Source organism: Natator depressus, chromosome 10 (assembly GCF_965152275.1).
Source record: "Natator depressus isolate rNatDep1 chromosome 10, rNatDep2.hap1, whole genome shotgun sequence".
NCBI classification, from domain to species: Eukaryota; Metazoa; Chordata; order Testudines; family Cheloniidae; genus Natator; species Natator depressus.
The window spans coordinates 50,284,769-50,304,098 of NC_134243.1; the positions used below are offsets into that span (position 1 = coordinate 50,284,769).

Sequence of the window (19,330 nt, forward strand, 5' to 3'; positions counted from 1 at the left end):
TTTGCAGCACTGGTGCAGCTGACCCCAGGACCACCCCAGCAGCTGGTAAAGACTTGGGGCCAGCCTCACCGGCTGCTGTTCTGGCAGCCCCAGGCAGCTGGTCCCCTGCACTGCCCTGGAGCAGCAGTCTGGGACTGGTGGCGGTGGGACCCTGGGCCGCCCCCTGCCCAGACCAGTGGGATGCTGGGATGCCCCCTGCCTGGACCAGCAGTGGTGGGGCTGTGAGGCCCCAGGCCACCTCCTGCCCGGACCGGCGGCAGCAGGGCCACAGGACGCCCTCTGCCCGGATGAGCGGTGGCAGGGCCCTGGGCTACCCCCCGCCTGGCCCCGGGCCGCTCCCCTGCCCTCCAGCAGCAGAGGGCCCCAGGCCAGACCCCCTCCAGTGGCAGCGGGGGGGCCCCTGGCTGCGCCCCTGCCCCCCTGCAGAAGCATCGCCCTACTCTGTCTTCCCCCCTTCTCTCCTCCGCAGAGTCTTCAGGAGCACCCCGCTCCCAGTAGGTAAGATTTAGTATTTTTAGTAAAAGTCATGGACAGGTCATGGGGTCATGACTTTTTGTTTACCTGTCCATGACTTTTACTAAAAATACCCGTGACTAAATCGTAGCCTTAGTCATAATTTATGAATACACATGAAAACACTGGGTAATTTGTCCTCATGAAATTAAAGCCAGAGACTATAGCAACTGTATAATTCATACTGGTAATACAGAACCAATTAAAATAATTAAATACTGCAATCTTTTCTGAATCTGCAGTTAGTTTGGTTTTTTGTTTTGTTTTTTTTGGCGATTGATTTTCTTTTGTTTTCTAAATGCTACTTGGGCCTATTACTGAGCAAGAAAGATGCCCTCTAAGCAAAGAAGGGAAAGTTGAGCTTAAAACCAGAATCAAAATCAATTATTCAGCCCACACATACCAATTTTTCCAACATATTGGACTTCTAAAAACCATGCGTGTTTTCCCTTGCACGTTTCATATTTAAAGGAACCTTGTGAAAAGGCAGAGCTTCCACTTGTACATATTAATAAAATACTCTACATAGCCTTTCAGCCTAGCATGGTACCTAGATACTACAGTCATAACCACATTATAGCTACCACAGGCAGATAGTCCACTGATCAGGAAATCCTCTCATAAGAACATAAGAATGGCCATACTGGGTCAGACCAAAGGTTCATTCAGCCCAGTATCCTGTCTACTGACAGTGGCCAATGCCAGGTGCCCCAGAGGGAGTGAACCTAACAGGTAATGATCAAGTGATCTCTCTCCTGCCACCCATCTCCACTCTCTGACAAACAGAGGCTAGGGACACCATTCCTTACCCATCCTGGCTAATAGCCATTAATGGACTTAACCTCCATGAATTTATCTAGTTCTCTTTTAAACCCTGTTATAGTCCTAGCCCTCACAACCTCCTCAGGCAAGGAGTTCCACAGGTTGACTGTGTGCTGAGTGAAAAAGAACTTCCTTTTATTTGTTTTAAACCTGCTGCCCATTAATTTCATTTGGTGGCCCCTAGTTCTTATATTATGGGAACAAGTAAATAACTTTTCCTTATTCACTTTCTCCACACCACTCATGATTTTATAGACCTCTGTCATATCCCCCGTTAGTCTCCTCTTTTCCAAGCTGAAAAGTCCTAGCCTCTTTAATCTCTCCTCATAGGGGACCCGTTCCAAACCCCTAATCATTTTAGTTGCCCTTTTCTGAACCTTTTCTAATGCCAGTATATCTTCTTTGAGATAAGGGGACCACATCTGTATGCGGTATTCAAGATGTGGTTGTACCATGGATTTATATAAGGGCAATAAGATATTCTCTGTCTTATTCTCTGTCCCTTTTTTAATGATTCCTAACATCCTGTTTGCTTTTTTGACTGCCGATTCACACTGCGTGGACGTCTTCAGAGAACTATCCATGATGACTCCAAGATCTTTCTCCTGATTAGTTGTAGCTAAATTAGCCCCGATCATATTGTATGTATAGCTGGGGTTATTTTTTCCAAATGTGCATTACTTTACATTTATCCACATTACATTTCATTTGCCATACTCTCCAGTCATTGGAAAGTCTCATGCATTTCAATTGCATTATCTTCCCTGATAATGGAAGGGGAATACTTTATTATCATGCAAAGATTTCATGCTTTGCTTACAGTGTCACAGTGGGTACTATGGTACAGAAGGATGGTGTCCATTCCAGTACAGGAGTCTCTCTTGTATAGTTAGTGAAGGAGAGAGATCTATTTTCAATTCACTAGTTCCCATCAGCCATGAATTTACACTGAGTATATTAAAAGGGATTTTTAAAAACTAGATTTCATCTATAGAAATTTCCATGATGACTATTGTTTAACCTGTGAAATTCACCACCTACCTTTGTGTGGCTGCATATCAGAGAGAGGGTGTGAGTGGAGCATCCATTCAAGTGTCCTCTACACAAATAATCACTGCTAAAAAGGCCTGTGGGGCAGGGTGGGGTGCAGGTTGGAAATGGAGCCATAGGATCTGCACTTCTGTGACCCCAAATGCCTATAGATGGGTAAATTCCAACCTTCCCTAGTTCCTCAGGTTTTGTGCAGGGAGGACTGAATTATACCAGTAATGTTTCAGAGGGGACTGAACCAAGACCACAAACCTAAATACTTCAAATTTTGAGGAAGATCAGATTTAGATCCAGACTCTATTTGTATAACCAAACTTCCAGATACAAAGTCTCCCTCTGTTTTGTTCTGGCTCAGAACTTGAGGCGTGGGCTCATCTGTCCCTAAAAATTGCCCCTTGTTAACTTGAAACTGAGATGTTTTCCCCACAACTCTTTGTTCAGACATAGAGCATTTAGTTAGCATGCACTGGACTGGTGGCATTGATTTTAAAAAGAACAACAGAACAAGGGAACTTGGGGAGAAAATATATGTCTAGAGAATTACATGGACTTTACAAACACTTGTAAGAGATAAAAAACAGGTCAAACCAAATTTAGACTGTTAATCTTGGCACCACTGGCTAATTTTATGACTAGTAAGTAACCAGGAGGACACACAGCAGTTACATGTATTTATTCAGCACACAAAATTCGAAAAATGTCACATTGCAATGAAATTTTATATTCCACTGATGCTGAGTGGGAACTGAGTGCTGCATGCCCACAGGGACATCACTTGAAGAAGGTCATTGACAGTGTACCAACTCAAGGGGAGCTGCCACAGTGTCAGTGAGAGAGTTTCCTATATATTAAAGGCTCCATGTCAGACATCACTTGACTAATCAAGTGTGTCAGTTTCAGCAGTTGTAGTACCAGAGCCTCAGGCAGTTGAGCATGTCCTCTGAAATAACAGGCAGCATTCTAATTTTTAACTCAGTTTTAAAAAAAACAACACCTCCTTTTAAATTTCTCCATGTAGATTTGTTGTTTTTTTCCTTATAGTAGAAAATGCTGCAACTATACATGGAAACCTGGTAGAGAGAATGGATCAGCTGCAAGGGATGTGGGTAGGCATGAGAGCTCTGTAGAGGCTGTAGTTTTATAGGCTGATTGTGCCACCCCTTTCTTTATGGCTGTGCAGTGGAGACTTGCAAACTGCTGTCCTAGAACTCAAAGGCAGCTGAGGATGCTATTCAATCGCAGGAACTCAGCAGCTCCTGAGAGAGGATGAGGCAGTGGAATGTTTGTCACTGCAGCCATAGAGTCCCTGCACCCTTTCTTTTTTTCCCCACAACTTGTGACATTTTGGGACAGTGGCAAGGGAGTGCGTGGGGGGGCTTGCTGAGTGCAGGAGGTGGTGGGAATTGAACTGTGGATGTAGGTGAGAGAGCAGATGGATGGAAGACCTGGTAAACAGTTACACAGGAGGTATAAAGAGAAAGCTAGCAGAGAACAAGGGATCTCTGACAATACGGATGACTCAAAGGACTATGTTAGCAATCCTCCTCCTTTCCATCTCAACCCCCACTTTAATAACCACTTCTGCCCCAGTGATCCGCTGCTACCACGATGGCCTCACAGAGCCATAGGCAGCCAGCTGTAAATCTATTCCAGGGCAAGGCTGGCCCCATCTGGCCTCTGGGGAGCATAAAGATTACTTAATGCTGGCCCCTCTGGTTGTGCTTTGATTGCAGGTTGAGTGAGACACAGGATCCTCTCTTTCCCCAGGGAAGAGTCTGTAGAAAGAGTCTTGATGTGCTCATACTGAAGTGCTCCTGATAAGGCATGCCCTGAAGTGATGGGCTTCCTTCCAGTCTCTCACTGAAAGCCATCTGGCTCATAGCTTCTGACCCTGAGCCTTGCAACTGATCTCTTCCACATTTAAATCCTCTGTTGTGCAACACTGGTACAAATGCCTGTGCAGTTTCAGGGCCAAGAGGAGGCTGCATGCTGTGTTTTCTCAGTGGTTTCTCTTAGAGCCACCATGTAATGGCTACAGGAAATGAAACAGACAGTTCCCAGGAGCCTCTTCTAAGCAAGCCAGGCTGCATTCTGAACTTGATGAGTCACCTTTATCTGCTGATTTATTGTTTGATCATTAAGAGACATTCAGCAGCTTCACAAGTCTTTGGTTACACTATCAACAGAGATGGTTGAAAGGTTCAGGATTCAGACATGAGGATGAATCCAGCATAGGATAGGGGTTCATGAGATGTCTGCTGTCTGGTCTGCATCCGAACTGGAAAATAGTTTCCTTCTGTTTTAAATGGAACCTGGAACACACATTGATGGGCATGTTCAAAGGTGGAAGTTGAGCATTCACACCCCATGAAATTCATCTGGCTATGTTTTTGAGACTGTGGGAACATGAGTATGATGCATCTTTAGTATTGTTTCTAACAGCTGTGCCTACCTTACTGCCTGTTTGCATTATTTTTTGTAGCTGGATTTGGTATGTTTAATTATCCACTGAAATAAGGGAATTATATTATTACTAATCACAGCAAAGCATACTGCAGGCACATGTTGGCCAACTGATCCTACCCTCTCCTGTTAGTGCACCTCTGTCCCAAACTACACACATCCTCTCCAGTCTCACCTTGGAGCTCCTATTGAAATGCAATGACCAATCATTCTGAATCTCACAAAACTTTCTTAGTGGCAATAAGATGTAGATGTGCATTGAATAGGGACTAGTACTCAGAATTGGTATACTAATGATAGATAGGGTGGATAGTAAGTTGACTGGCGACTTCCATTTCATTGACTAAAGATCAAGTTCTATTCTAGGTTTTCAGTGGTAAGGAAGCTTTTTATTTAACAGACGACACCTGCTGCACCTTCTGTGTACAATACAGTAGCATTCCATTGGACTGGTTCTTTGACACTGTATAAGGTCTTATAAAACATTGGGTGGCCAGCTGCTCCCCCTTCTCTGCTGTCACCAAACCATGGTGCAATACTTCACTCTGACACTTCCTGTACTGTATATATTGTGGCATGAGTGTATCATCACTACACAGAAGGTCTCAAAAAATCCTTGACTGCTTTTGGGCCTAAGGCTGCTATTCTACATACTCAGTGATATGTATCTCAGATTAGTATGGCCAGTGATGAGCTGCCAGAAGCTGAAGAACCAGTTCCTTCAGTCGCTCCGAGCCTTTGGCGGCACTTCAGCAGCACGTCCTTCAGTCGCTCCGGGTCCTCGGCGGCACTGAAGGATCCGCTGCCGAAGTGCTGCCGAAGGCTCGGAGTGCCGCCGGGTGAGTAAAAATTCACAGGGCAGCCTCCCCAGCCGAGAGCTCAGACGGGACGGACAGGATGGTTTGCCCACCCCTTTAACAACCGGTTCTAACCCGGCTTCAAAATTTAAACACCAGTTCGCGCAAACCGGTGCGAACCAGCTCCAGCTCACCACTGAGTATGGCCCTTGTCATTTTTTCAATGCACATTTTGTGGAAGGTATCATTTGCCCCTTAAAGAGAGAGAAATTGGCATTGTTGTGGCTTGCCTTTTCTAAGTTACCATTCGGATGCCTCTGTATATCCCTTTGTTACCTTCATTACTTCTTTTATTGTCTTGCCTGGTTCTCAGGGTCTGTACCTGATCTGTTTATACTACAGAAGGCATTTATTAGAGGTCTTCATTACCTTACGCCTCCTGTGTGCTCTGTATCCTGGTCATACTTGAGTCTTATATAGAACTCTGTGTTTTCAGTTGTTTACCCTTGGTTTTGAAAATCTGTGCAAGTATATTTTTAATATGAGGCATTCAGATTCAACCCCCAATGGGGTAGGGATCTACTTCACAAACTACCATCACAATAGGGAGACCAAGAACTGAATGGGTCACTAAGACTAAATAGCTCTCTCTGATGGTCCCTTCAGAACCTGGGCTGGAGCCTGCTATTCGATAGCAATGCGGCAGAAGCTTGCAATTCTTACATCTGCGGTCTGATTGCAAAGCTTCCAGTGTTTTTGCTCTGCCATTGTTTGCAATCTCCAAGGGCTCGATCATGAACTCCGCGTGGTAAGGAGAAACCTTAGGGTTGCCCGTACCTCTCCCACACACATGGGCAGAGAGTGGGCAGGCAGGGGTGGAGAATGGGCAAAGCCAAGACTCCACCCTTTCAACTCACTGACTAGCATAACTGAATGGGTACAGAGGCGGAAACTGGGACCCTGCCCTGTTTGTGGGGCAGTGTAACAAGCTAGCCTTCTCCCCAGCTCACATAGGATCCACTCCCACACACAGTTTTCTCCCAGGCAGTTTTATTTTCCTAATATAGGCTAAATGAACAAAATCAGTTTCTCAGCTGACTCTGGGCTACCATTCCCAGGGGATTCTCCCTCTTTTCGCAGTCCTCTCTGCTTCAGGGCGTCATGCAGGAATCTTCCATGCTCTGCTTACTGAACACTGCTAACCAGGGCTTTCTCCTTGGGGGCCCTTTTTCCCCAGCAGGTTTCTACCACCTTGCCTCCCCAGAGAATCTGGCAACCTCTGCAAGGGAATTCCTGCTGCACTTGCTTCTTGCAGCTCCTTGGCTCTGACTCTCTTGTCTCCCTGGATGGGCCACCCCTACTTTGCCACACTGTTCAGCTTCTTTGGCTTCAAAGAAGGCTTCTTTTGAGTGCCTCGCCCACTAAGCCAGTCTGGAACCACCTTACCCAGCTCTGGGGTCCCACTGGAAAGGCCTTCAAAAATGTCTCCAGGACCACTCAGTCCATAATTTTCTCTATGGAACTAGTCTCTGGGCATAACCATTGGGCAGCCAGGTCCACTACCCATGTTCATGCCCTCCACGGGAATGACTCAGCCCAAAAATAGTGCTGGTATGTCTCCAAGGTCAGTCCCAATCTGTCTAAGATAGCAGCCTTCACCACAGGATAGGAGTGCCTGCTTACTGCTCAGTGCTTGGTAGGCTGCCAGCCCCTCACCTCTCAAACCGTGCTATGAGGGATGACCCAGTGAATTCTTCCCAATCCACTGCACTGGGCACTAACTCGAAGGTACGTAGGGTGACCAGGTGTCCGGTTTTTGACCAGAACACCCGGTCGAAAAGGGACCCTGGCAGCTCCAGTCAGCACTGCCAACCGGGCCATTAAAGTCTGGTCGGCAGTGCTGCGGAGCTAAGGCTAGTCCCTACATGTCCTGGCTCCACGCTGCGCCGCTGACTGAGAACTGCCAGAGGTAAGCCCACGCCCCAGCCCCAATCCCCTGCCCCAGCCCTGAGGCCCCCCAAACCCAGAGCCCCCTCCTAGACCCCAAACCCCTCATCCCTAGCCCCACCCCAGAGCTAGCACCTGCAGATGGAGCCCGTACCCCCTCTGCACCCCAACTCCCTTCCCCAGCCCAGAGCCCCCTCCCACACCCTGAACCCCTCTGTCCCACCTCCCGGCCTGGAGCCCCCTCCTGCACCCCAAATCCCTCATCCCCAGGCCGAAGCCCCATCCCAAACCCTGAACCCCTCATTTCTGGCCCCACCCCGGAGCCCACACCCCCAGTTAGAGCCCTCACCCCCTCCCGCACCTCAACCCCCTACCCCAGCCCAGTGAAAGTGGGTGCGGGAGAGCGAGCCACCGAAGGAGAGGAAATGTAGTGAGCGGGGGGGCAGGGCCTCGGGGAAGGGGGCGTGGCCTCGGGGAAGGGGCAGGGCTAGTGTGTTCGGTTTTGTGCAATTAGACAGTTTGCAACCCTAAGCTATTCTCTCTAATACCAACCAAATTCCCCAGAGTCTCTTGGGCCAGTCACTTCTGTAACCATTCTTATTGCTAGAAATGAGCCTCTTGCCACTGCTGTTGAATGGCAAATGTGCCTCCTGCTGTTTCTGCAGGCTCTCCATTAACTGCAGCAGCCTGGGCTGGGGCTGTTTTTGTTTCTGCTGCCACTGTGTCCTTACCAACAGTTATATCGCCTCCTCCACCTTGCCTGGTCACCCAAACTGGGTGGGGTATCAGTCAGTGTGCAGAGGCTTCAATCTCCCCTCAGTTCCAGAGGCCAATTGTCTGCCCACAGTTTCCATCACGTTTAACAAGCTGGCCTTCTCCCCAGCGCACAGAGAACCCACTGCCACACCTGGAGTCTTGCCTCCCCTCCAGGGGATTCTGCCGGCCGGCCGGCATTCCTGTTGCTCCTGGTTCTTGCAGCTCCCTAGCTCTAACTCACCGGGCCTCACTAGGCCCAGATGCACTCTTTTAAACCTAATTGGGGTCAGCTGAACAGTCATAGGTGTATTGGGCCAGTCATCCTGTCACAGGCAGCTCAACTATGTGCAGCCTATTACTTGGACTGGATTATCAAGTTACAGTCCAAACCCTAAATCCATGTAAAAAACACTCTGACTAATCACTTAGGTAACAATACACCTACGACAGTGAGGCATTTCTCTCTGTGTGGGCTAACACACAGGAAAGACAGCAATTTGCCCGAAGAAGCATTGCCTTCGATTTTCCCCAACATTAAATAAGTTTGCTTATTCATTGACCTCAATTATTTCTGGTGTAACAATCTTGATTGGCCATTCCAAACATTTACTGCTCACTGAATGGAACAACATTTCCTGTGTCTGGAGTGAATTTATCTCAAGCTCCATTTATGGCCTCTGGTTCTCTTGTCTATCCAGTGCCAAAGGCAGTAATGGTCCTTTAAGTGGCAACTATCTTCATAATATTGGAGTGTGGTAGTAAAACATTTTTTCTCTTTATAAAAATGCTCCTGTGAAGGTCTCCAGATCTATGGAGGAAATACCTACCCAATCATGTACAGATACAGCCACATTTTCAAAGATACCACTGATTTTGTGTGCCTCCATTTTCTGATACCCAATTTGAGACACACATTAGCCCTTTTTTTTAGAGATGCCTGAGCACCCATTGACTTCCGCTGTAGTTTTGGGTGATCAGCATCTCTGAAAATTAGGTCCAAAGGATCCCAATAACGGAGGCACCCAAAATCCATGGCCACTTTTGAAAATTGTGGTCCTTCTTGAACCTGATGTTCAGAGGTCCTAAGTGCCTGCAGTTTTCAGTGACTTCCACTGAGTCTATGGGCATTCAGCATCTCTGAATATCTAGCCCAAGGTATTTCAAGTTTGGCACCTAATGTCTGATCCCTTTTGAAAATGCTGGTTATACTGGTTTCATCTATTGATCTGGTGTCAGTGACAAAGGACCCCTCCTCCTATCTCTCCTCCTGTCCCCCATGAAAGCAAATCCTTCAGGTGATTAGAGTCAGAAACTCAAGACTCCTAGGTTCTGTTCCTGACACTTCCACTGGTTCATTGTGTGGCCTGTGGTAAGTCTCATAATTTCTGACTCTCTTCCTTGTTCTGAAAAATGGGGACCCTACTTGTGAAACACTTTGAGAACCTCCTATGAAAGGTGCTAAGTACAAAGCATCATTATCATTAAAATGAAGCCAATTGCATAATTATAAAAGTGATGGTTATATCATCCCCATGCTGCCTGTTAGGAAAACGATGAAGGCCAGTTTCATATTCAGATAGAGAAAGCTGTTTTTAAATATTTGCTCTTGCATGTACAACCAACCGTGGATTTTTTAAGCCATGTCACACAGCTATGCACTTGTACATATAGTACAGTCATTATCTTTGGCCCAGCATTTGTCCTGATACCGGCTGAAGTTCACTCATAGAATAGTGACTTTTTTCTCTCTCATTTCTCCCTTTGCAAACCTTTATTTAATGATACTGAGTGGGTTTAATCTCCTAGAGACAGTCTGCCAAGCTTTGTATTACTGTCAAGGAAATGAAGATGCAGTAAAGTGTTTTTGCCTGATTTGTACTCCTGTGTTGAGGAAATGCTTTTTTTTAAATACTTTGAGAAAACTCAGCTATAATCACTGACCAGGGCAGAGGAAATATGCATTCTTGGCTACTATCCCAGAAGCTGAATAAGTTGTAAATGATAGTGACAGTTGCTAGTTCAGAAAATTTGATCCCACTGGGTTTATTTCACTCAAAAATGTTATTATTAAGAGCCTGCTTGTCGCTTAATGGAAGCATTAGCACTCTGAACTGGCACTGGATAAGTGTTCTGTTCTACAAGACTGGTTACGTTTTCCACAGGAAATTGTTTTATAAATCATCATGGAAGCTTAAACTTATTTTAAGGCCTGAGGATGATACACAGTGTAGCAATTTGAAACAGGTCTTGAGAAAAACATGACATTAGCAACACTCCAGAGCTGCCAAAATCGGACAGGGAAACAATAGAGAGGATAAAAAGTATATATCCTGATGGGAGATGTACCATCTCTGAACCTTCATCATCTGCCTTCATCCATTGGAAGCAAACAGTCTGCACCTTGGGCCCAATCCTGTTTGAGGTTGAGGGCTCTAAGCTTCTATTGACGCCACCTCACAAGAGGCACTTAGCATCTCACAGGATCTCCCCACAATGCAGATTTTTCAGATCTTAAGACCTAAGACTAAAGCTGGTCAGATACCTGGGGGAGCAGGAGGGCTACTGCAGAAAAGTCTGAAAAAATGGGGGAGGAAACATTATTGTCATTTAAAAAAACCCAAAAACTCTAAAATCAAAAAATTTTGGTTTTTGTTTTATTGACAAAAGTTGAGATTTTCCCCTGGAAACCAGATGCTTTCAGTGCAAAATTTAGTTTACTCAAAAACCCTGTTTTCCATCAAAAACAGTAGTGATGGAAAATTTTTGACCAGCCCTAACAAAAATGCTTTCACAAGCAATAGATGGGGTTTTTTGTTCATGGAAACTGCAGGTTCTGGGCACTTGGATTTTAGAGTGCTAAAGGCGATTGGGGTTAGAGGAGTTACTAGACACGCTAGCCCTAGAGTTTTAACTGAAACTGGTTTAACACCCCTTTTTTCAAAACCCAATAACTGGGAAGCTCTTTGACAAATGCAATCCGTATCTTACAGTCTCCAGGCTAACAGTCCAGATTGTGGTGCACCATATCTGCCTGTGCCATAGATTTAGATTTTTAAAGCCAGAAGATCACCATTTTGATCATCTAGTCAGAGCTACTGCATAACACCCATAGGGCTTCCTTGGATTAATTCCTGCTTCAAATCCAAGAGCTGTAATTGAGCTAGAGCATCCCTTTTAGGAAACATCCAATCTTGATTTTAAAAATTCTGGAATCCACCATAGCCCTTGATAAATTGTCCCAGTGATTCCTTACCCTAACCGTTAAAAATCTGCTCTTTACTTCTAGTCTGAATTTGTTTAGCTTCAGCGGCACCAAGTCAAATGCCTTACCAGAGGCATCTAGACAGACATGGTGGATGAAGTATCATTTATTGGACCAGCTTCTGTCAACACTATTACCTTTGTCAAACAAGGTTGTAATCTTATCAACTGTGATATCAAGCTAGGTTGACATGATCTATTTTCCATAAGCCCATGTTGATTGGCATTCATTATATTACCCTCCTTTCATTCTTTGTTAATTGAGTCCCATATCAGCCATTCAATTATTTTACTTGGGATCAATGTAGTCCGATAGATTTATAATAATTCAAGTCACCTTGGTTACCCTTTGAAGCTATTTGTCACAACATTAGCTTTCTTCCAATCCTCTGGAACTTCCCCAGTTTTAAGAGTTATTAAAAATCAGCATTAGTGGTCCAGCTTGCTCCTGAGCCAGCTCGTTTAAAAACTCTTGGATGCAACTTAACTGGACCTGCTGATTTGAAAATGTCTAACTTTAATAGTTACTGTCTAGCATTTCCTTAGCTACTGTTGGAGTGGAAAATATTTCATCTTCAATTGATATGAATATATCATCTGGCTTTTTCTCAAATATTCTAGTCAGAATAGAAATATTTATTGAACATTTCTGCCTTTTCTGCATTACAATTGTCAGTTCTACTAGTTCTAGCTAGCAATGGACCAATACCATTGTTAGGGTTCCATTTTTTCATGCTACATGATACACTGAAAATTTCCTTCTGACTGTCCTTAACTCTGTTGGCAATAGATTCTCCCTGTGTCCCTGTGTCCTTTGCATCCCTTATTGGTTTTCTACAGTTTCTATCTTATAATTTTATTCATTGCTATCAACTTCTTTTTTCATTTGTTATATTGTTTTTAATTTTTATTTTTGCTTTCACTACCTCTAAGCCAGCCTGTTTTTTAATTATTATGGCCTTTTTTCCCAATTCTGGAATTGTGGCTTTTTGAGTATCTAGTAAAATGTTCTTAAACAGCTCTCAATTATCATTCATATTTTTCTGTTTAAATTCTTTCGCCCATTTGATTTGGCTCATAATTATTTTCAGCCTTGTGAAATTTGCCCTTTTATAGCAACAGTTCTCTACTAGGGGTACGCATAAATTAAAATGTCATACAGACAATGACTTGTTTATACTGATCTATGTACTGAAATGTAAGTACAATATTTATATACCAACTGATTTATTTTATAATTATATGGTAGAAATGAGAAGGTAAGCAATTTTTCAGTAACAGTGTGTGGTGACACTTTTGTATTTTTATGTCTGATTTTGTAAGCAAGTAGCTTTTAAGTGAGGTGAAACTTGTGGGTATGCAAAACAAATCAGACTTCTGAAAGGGGTTCAGTAGTCTGGAAAGATTGAGAGACACTGATTTAAAGTACCAAGTATATATATTACTGGTTGGGGATTTATTCTGTTTGCACATAATAAATGTAATCAAGTCATCATCACTTTCACCTAAGCAAGCACTAACTTTTAATTCTGTGGTCACTTCCTCTTTATCTGTCAAGAGGTTTAATGTTGAATTCTCCCATGTTGGATGCAACACTTTTGGAGTTAAAAAATTGTCATCTATAATATTCCAGGTTGGGGGAGGGGGAGGGAATTGTACTGGCAGCCTGAGACCTCCAGCACATATCATATAAGTTAAAGGCCTCCATGATAATGCAACTTTGTTTTCCTACACATTTTAGATAGGTGCTTAAAGAGCCAGTCATCCTGTTCCCTATTGTGATTTGGTGCTCAGCAGCAGACACCAACTAGTATCCCATCTTGTTCTTTATATGAAGCACAAGATTATTTGCTTCTGAGTTGTCAGTGACTTGGAAACAGGTAATGCCATTTTTTATGAGTGCCACTTCCTGTCCCCTTTATTCCACTCATATGACTCTTTCCACCCAGTTTCAGTAATACCAACTAGATCAAATTAATGCTCCTAAATGAGCAATTCCAATTCCTCTTGTTTATTGCCCAGGCTCCTGGCTTTGGGATATAGGCCATATAAAGAATTTCTTCTCTTCAGTGGTTGATTAATTTTGTTCTTGACATCAGGATTTTCTACCACATGAGCTTTCATTTGTTCCTACTTTTCATCCTCCTGTTTTGTTGTTAGTTTAATGCCCTCCTGGATATTCTACCCAGACTGTCCTCTAGAACAGTGGTTTCCAAACTTTTTGGATCGCGCACCCCCAGGGCCAGCTGTAGGGAAGCACCAAAAAAAAAAAAAAAAAAAGCTGCCAGCGGCGTGCTGCCGAAGACGGAGCAGGGAGAGCCGTGCCGCCGAAGAATCAAAGGTCCGGGAGCGCTGCTGCCGCCATGCCAGCAGTGCTCCTTCAGCAGCGCTCCTCCTGCCACGCACCCCCAGGGATGGTCTTGCACACCCGCTGGGGTGCACGCACCCCACTTTGGAGACCACTGCTCTAGAACAGTGGGTCTCAAACTTTTTTACTGGCAAGCCCCTTTCACATCGCAACCACATTGCAACACCCCCTAATAAACTAAACACACTTTTTAATATATTTAACACCATTATAAATGCTGGAGGCAAGCGGGGTTTGGGGTGGAGGTTGACAGCTCACGACCCCCCATGTAATGACCTCGCGATCCCCTGAGGGGTCCCGACCCCCAGCTTGAGAACCCCTGCTCTAGAAGGTTGGTTCTTCTTCTTCGAAATGTAGGCCATCCAAACTATACAGCCCCTTCTGGTCCATCTTCTATGGGTAATATTCCACCAAATCAAAACTTTCCCCCTTATATCACTTATCTAGCCAGCGCTTTGTTTTCAGATCCTTCACAACCAGTGTTCCATTGCTTGCCATCACAGTACTGAATGTAGAACTGTACCGAGAAATAAAACCTTTCACATTCTCTAAATTCCCGTTTGCTGCTCCTATTCACCGGCTGAGTTCCCTGGCAACTGACTTCTATACTAAGCCTTGCTACTTAACTCCACCCCCTCGCTACCAGCGGGGATGAACCACTCAATACACTTCAAACACAGGGCTGATGATAGACCCAAAGGTCCCAATCACGCAGTCCTCATGGAAACACAAACAGACATGTCTCACCTGGCCTTTCAGGGATCCAGAAATGTTCTGCAGCTGCATAGGACCTACTGGGCCAAATTAAGCACTGCTATTAGCAGGCCTTCCCCCAGTGAGGTCAGTGCAGTTCCATCTGTCTTATTCCAGGACTGAACTTGGCTCACTGAACAGATATTTCTGGGAATATGGACATTCCCTCCTTCCCTCCTCCCCCCCACAAAAAAAACAGGACTTGACAGGACAGGACTTGTCCTACAGATAACTAGCAAGTACTAATGCAGAGTCCAGCCCTGGATCTTAACCATCCCAGGGAATGGAAGTCCACATGTCATTTCAGAACTTGAGCATGATGCTAAGGCTCCATCAACCTCAGGTCTCAGTACCTTGCTTATATTCTGCTGATGTCATATGAACTCCAGAATAAGTTTGCATTCTTCTCATCTCTCTGTTTGAGATAGATTCAGGTGGCAACATTCAAATCCAGTTCTAGGGTCTTGATTCAGTACAGCACAAAGATTGAAGCCATTGCAAATTTCTGAATCAGAGCTTGAATATAAGATGCCCCTGAATTCCATAGGTCTTGGTTTGTAACTCCACCCTCCACAGCACCATAATTATGAATGAATCAGTTACTTTATTGTATACACTGTATTCTGGAATAAATTCTTCTCTGTTTCACTGGTATAAATCCAGATCAACACCCCTGAAATCAGCCGAGTTTTTCCAGATTTACATGAGTGTATCTGAGAGCAGGATTTGGGCTTACACACACAAGAGAGTGTTAAGACATCGCAGTGTTCCTTGCTGAGAGACTAATGAAATCTTCCAGCATCAGGGAAGCATTCTAACCTGGCTGACCTTGTCATCCATTCATGTGCATAGCTCTGTAGTCTGGTTTACAGCCAGAACCAGAACCAAAAGTCTCTTTAATTAAAATTTCTAAAGAACAGCTCGGTAGACTGAGCCTTGGGTTAGTGGTTTTGAAGAACTCCTGGAGGTCAACTGCAATACACTGGAAAGGGGCTCTAGAAATCATAGTTGTGACAATATTGAACTAAATCACTACTGCTATGTTACTCCATAACTGAAGCTGCTCTGATTGTGTCTTTAAGGACATATTACCACCCTGTGTTTACTTAGCTTTATTGCAAAGAGAAAGGAAAATATGACACTACTACTAGGAAATGCATCTAATTTTTTTTTTATTGAGGTACATTGAGGGTTTTGAGTTTGAACTTGTGCTGTGTGATGCTTTCTATCCATCCCACCTCTATAAATGTGTCCCTGTCAAGTTAGGCTTCCAGAGTTGTTCATCCATGATAACATGGTGAAAACCTTTTTAAAGGGCAGTACTCTCCCTCCTGAGAATAGCATCACTATGCCCCAAGTACTGACATTTAACACACATTTTGAGTAGTTGGGTTTCTCTGTGGAGGCCAAGAGAAAGAATCTTTTTCCAGGCCATTTCATGGCCATTACTAAACAGTGTAGCCTAGTGTATAAAAGCACCGGACTGGGAGTCAGGAGACCTGGGTGTCACCGGCCTTCTGGGTGACCTTAAGCATGTCACTTCTCTGTGCCTCAGTTTCCCCATCTGTAAAATGGGAGTAATGATACTGCCCTCCTTGGTAAAGTGCTTTGAGATCTGCAGATAAAAAGTGCCATATAAGCGTTAGTTATTATTACTACTGTCCTGAGGCTGCAGAAGCTTCCTAGTGTAGGGGTGAATCCACCAGCTCTGTTCCTGCACCTCCCCTGGCCCACGCATGATTGACAGGGAACGAGGAGCAATGCAGTGTACAAGGAGACCCTGCAGAGCATGACTCTATGCCTCTCAAAATCTTGTCCCTTCCCATCCCACTCCCAACCCACACAGTCTGTGGCCCTCTGTTGAAAAAGGACAGGGGGTTGAACAAGACAGAGCACCTCTCGAACCTCTTTATTAGCTATGCCATCAAAAAGCTAGACACAGTGATGGACCAGACTATGGCTCTATGTGCCATATGTTTAATCATCAATAGCTCTGGTGGCTTCTTGGTTTGTGGAGTTGTGTACTGTTTAGTGGCAAATAAGTTAACATGCTGTCCTGTAGTCTAGCCACAGTAGACAATACCAGACCCACCCAATGCTGAATATTAGTCACCTAAAGGATCTAACCAATAATGACCTCCTGAGATTTCCCCAAATAAAAACTTCTCCACATTCAGCAGAACTGCCAGAACATTCCCACCAGCCTCAAACACATACACAACACGAAGCAGAGAAGAGAACAGGGAACAGTTTTCCCTGCCATATCTCCAGTGGCTTAGTGAAATTGTACCTGGGATGAATCCGGCCCATGGTTTCTTGACTGACCTGCAGAAAGAGGAAAGGCAATGTAACATCAGACACAGCTTTTCCTAGAAGATCCTCCTTCCAGCAGGTAGAAAAATAGTGCCATACTGCGGTGTTCTGGGTCTCCATGCTGGCAGTCATTAATGACCAAGGCCCCAGTTCAGCAAAGCACTTTAGCACCTGTTTGCGCAAAATAGGACTTCAGCACATGTTTAAGTACTTTTTTGAAGAAGTAAATTAGCCACTACAATTAAATGCATGCAATTTGCATATGGACACCCCTCATCTGAGGCTCAGCAATGAGTTAGATCCAAACTGAAACAGCAGATCTCAAAACCTTCTGCCACTGAACTCTCAATATCCAAGGCTAAGCTTTCTACTTGGGCCGATCTCTGAGAGGTCAAACTGCTTCTGTATATAGACAGGTCCAAGTTTTGAAAGAGTTCAGATCTGAATCTCAGCTTCCTTCCACAGGACTATATTTAGGGGGGAGGGATAGCTTAGTGGTTTGAGCATTAGTCTGCTAAACCCAGGCTTGTGAGTTTAATCCTTGAAGGGGCCGTTTAGGGATCTGGGGCAAAAATAAGGGATATTACTTGGTCCTGCTGTGAAAGCAGGGGACTGGACTTGATGACCTTCTAAGGTCCCTTCCAGTTCTATGAGACAGGTATATCTCCATATATTTATTTAGATAAACTATTGTTTTGTGCTGTGAATTACCTTCCTGTCACACACTGATTGAAACTGGAAAGGGAACTCCCTGATGCAGAAGGTTGGCAAGTCAAATACTGTGTCTGGATTTTAAAAAGGGTTGAATAGTTTTGTGGCCAGCACTGCTTCTCACTATCTTTCTATGAGGGTCATTTCTAAAACAATTGAAGATATTAGAGCTTACAGTAAAACGCCCTATTTTAAGTATAGGGAATATTTCTCAAACCAGTAGAAACTTTCAACATGGCATACACTTCTTAATCCTGGCATCCATTCATCATTTTGGTACCTGATCCCTTTAGTTGTTAGGCATTCTAAGAGAAGTATAATCCAACCTTATGCTTCAGGGTATAAACTGATTACCACAGAGTCAGGAAGGGATTTCCCTTTCACATACAGCACTGTGTGGTTGGCACAGTTCACCTTCTTCTGAAACATCCATATTTGGATAAAGGGCATGATGGACCAGTGATCAGATCCATCCCTTCCCACTTTTCTCCATTAAAATGGGCTCTTTGAAAAAATATCTTACATAACGACATGTGTTGATACATCTTAATCTCTTTTTTCTTTGCAGTACCTTCCACATAAGAATCTGAAGATGTTGGTGTAAGCCACTGTTATCAGAAATGACTTGACATCAGTCCTGCCTCTCTGAATCTCAGGCACTTTGGGGGCTTTTGTCCTCTTATTATGGCTTCTTAGAACTCGGCAACAAGGACTGGAATCATTCTGGCCCGTGGGGGAAAGACTCTTCACTGATCTACAAGACCTTTGGGATGTCTACGTTTTTATCTTCAGTGTTGTCCAACAATGGCATTCTGGAAAAGGGTGGTTGACTGAGTTTTTTTAAACAAAGAGAATACTATTAAATGTATTTCCCTGTAGTTTTTATATTTATGAAAATTTAATATTGTTCTTCAAAGCAAAAAAGAAAGACAGATATAAGCTACGGTGACTTTCCCAGAGGTTATTAACTGAAAGAAAGCACTGGCCTTAAAATAACAAGATGCCTCCACCATTGTGTTACACAGCTGGGGATCATGCATGGAAATCATTTGATTAAAATTTGCAGTCAAGGTCAAGTTCGGGGTGTTGAAGACACCCACATACTGGGTTTGCCATCTAAGCCAGAGAAATGCCAGGTTGCTGGGTTTGGTGCTTAACCCGCAACCAATAGTTTATGGGTTGTCATATCCCGTATGAAGCTTGAAGTATCTGCCTTTTGTACGACATCTGCATAAGTGATTCACTTCTTCCCAAGACCAACTTTAACTTGTGTCTTTGTTCTTCAAGTAGGTCTTTCCTTTTCTCATGTCTTGGGCGGATACTGTTGGATAGAAGAATACTGTCATCTGTTGCCCCAAGAAGCACAGCACCAGTACCAAGGACACAAAAAAAGACATTTTTTAAACCAGCTATGCAATTTTTCTCATAAAATGCATGAATGCAGCTCTGTATTTCTCTCTCCTACCCCTCCTGAAAATCAGCTTTGTCATTCCTTTTTTAAATTTCACTATTGGTTAGGTACTGGAGCATGACGACAATCATACTTGTATACCTGTTCTAACAGTCAATAGAAGGG

The 19,330-nt window shown here is 44.1% G+C and overlaps 1 protein-coding gene across 1 annotated transcript in view; it reads left to right on the forward strand.

Annotated features, from left to right (window-relative positions):
- CIB2 (calcium and integrin binding family member 2) overlaps nt 1–19,315 on the forward strand; it is a 100,282-nt gene extending 80,967 nt beyond the window's left edge. Inside the window, exon 6 of the mRNA XM_074966099.1 lies at nt 18,323–19,315. Within this exon, the coding sequence (XP_074822200.1) occupies nt 18,323–18,344 (22 nt within the window). The 3' untranslated portion in view covers nt 18,345–19,315. The remainder of the gene's footprint in view (nt 1–18,322) is intronic.
- The last annotated feature ends 15 nt before the right edge of the window (nt 19,316–19,330 follow it).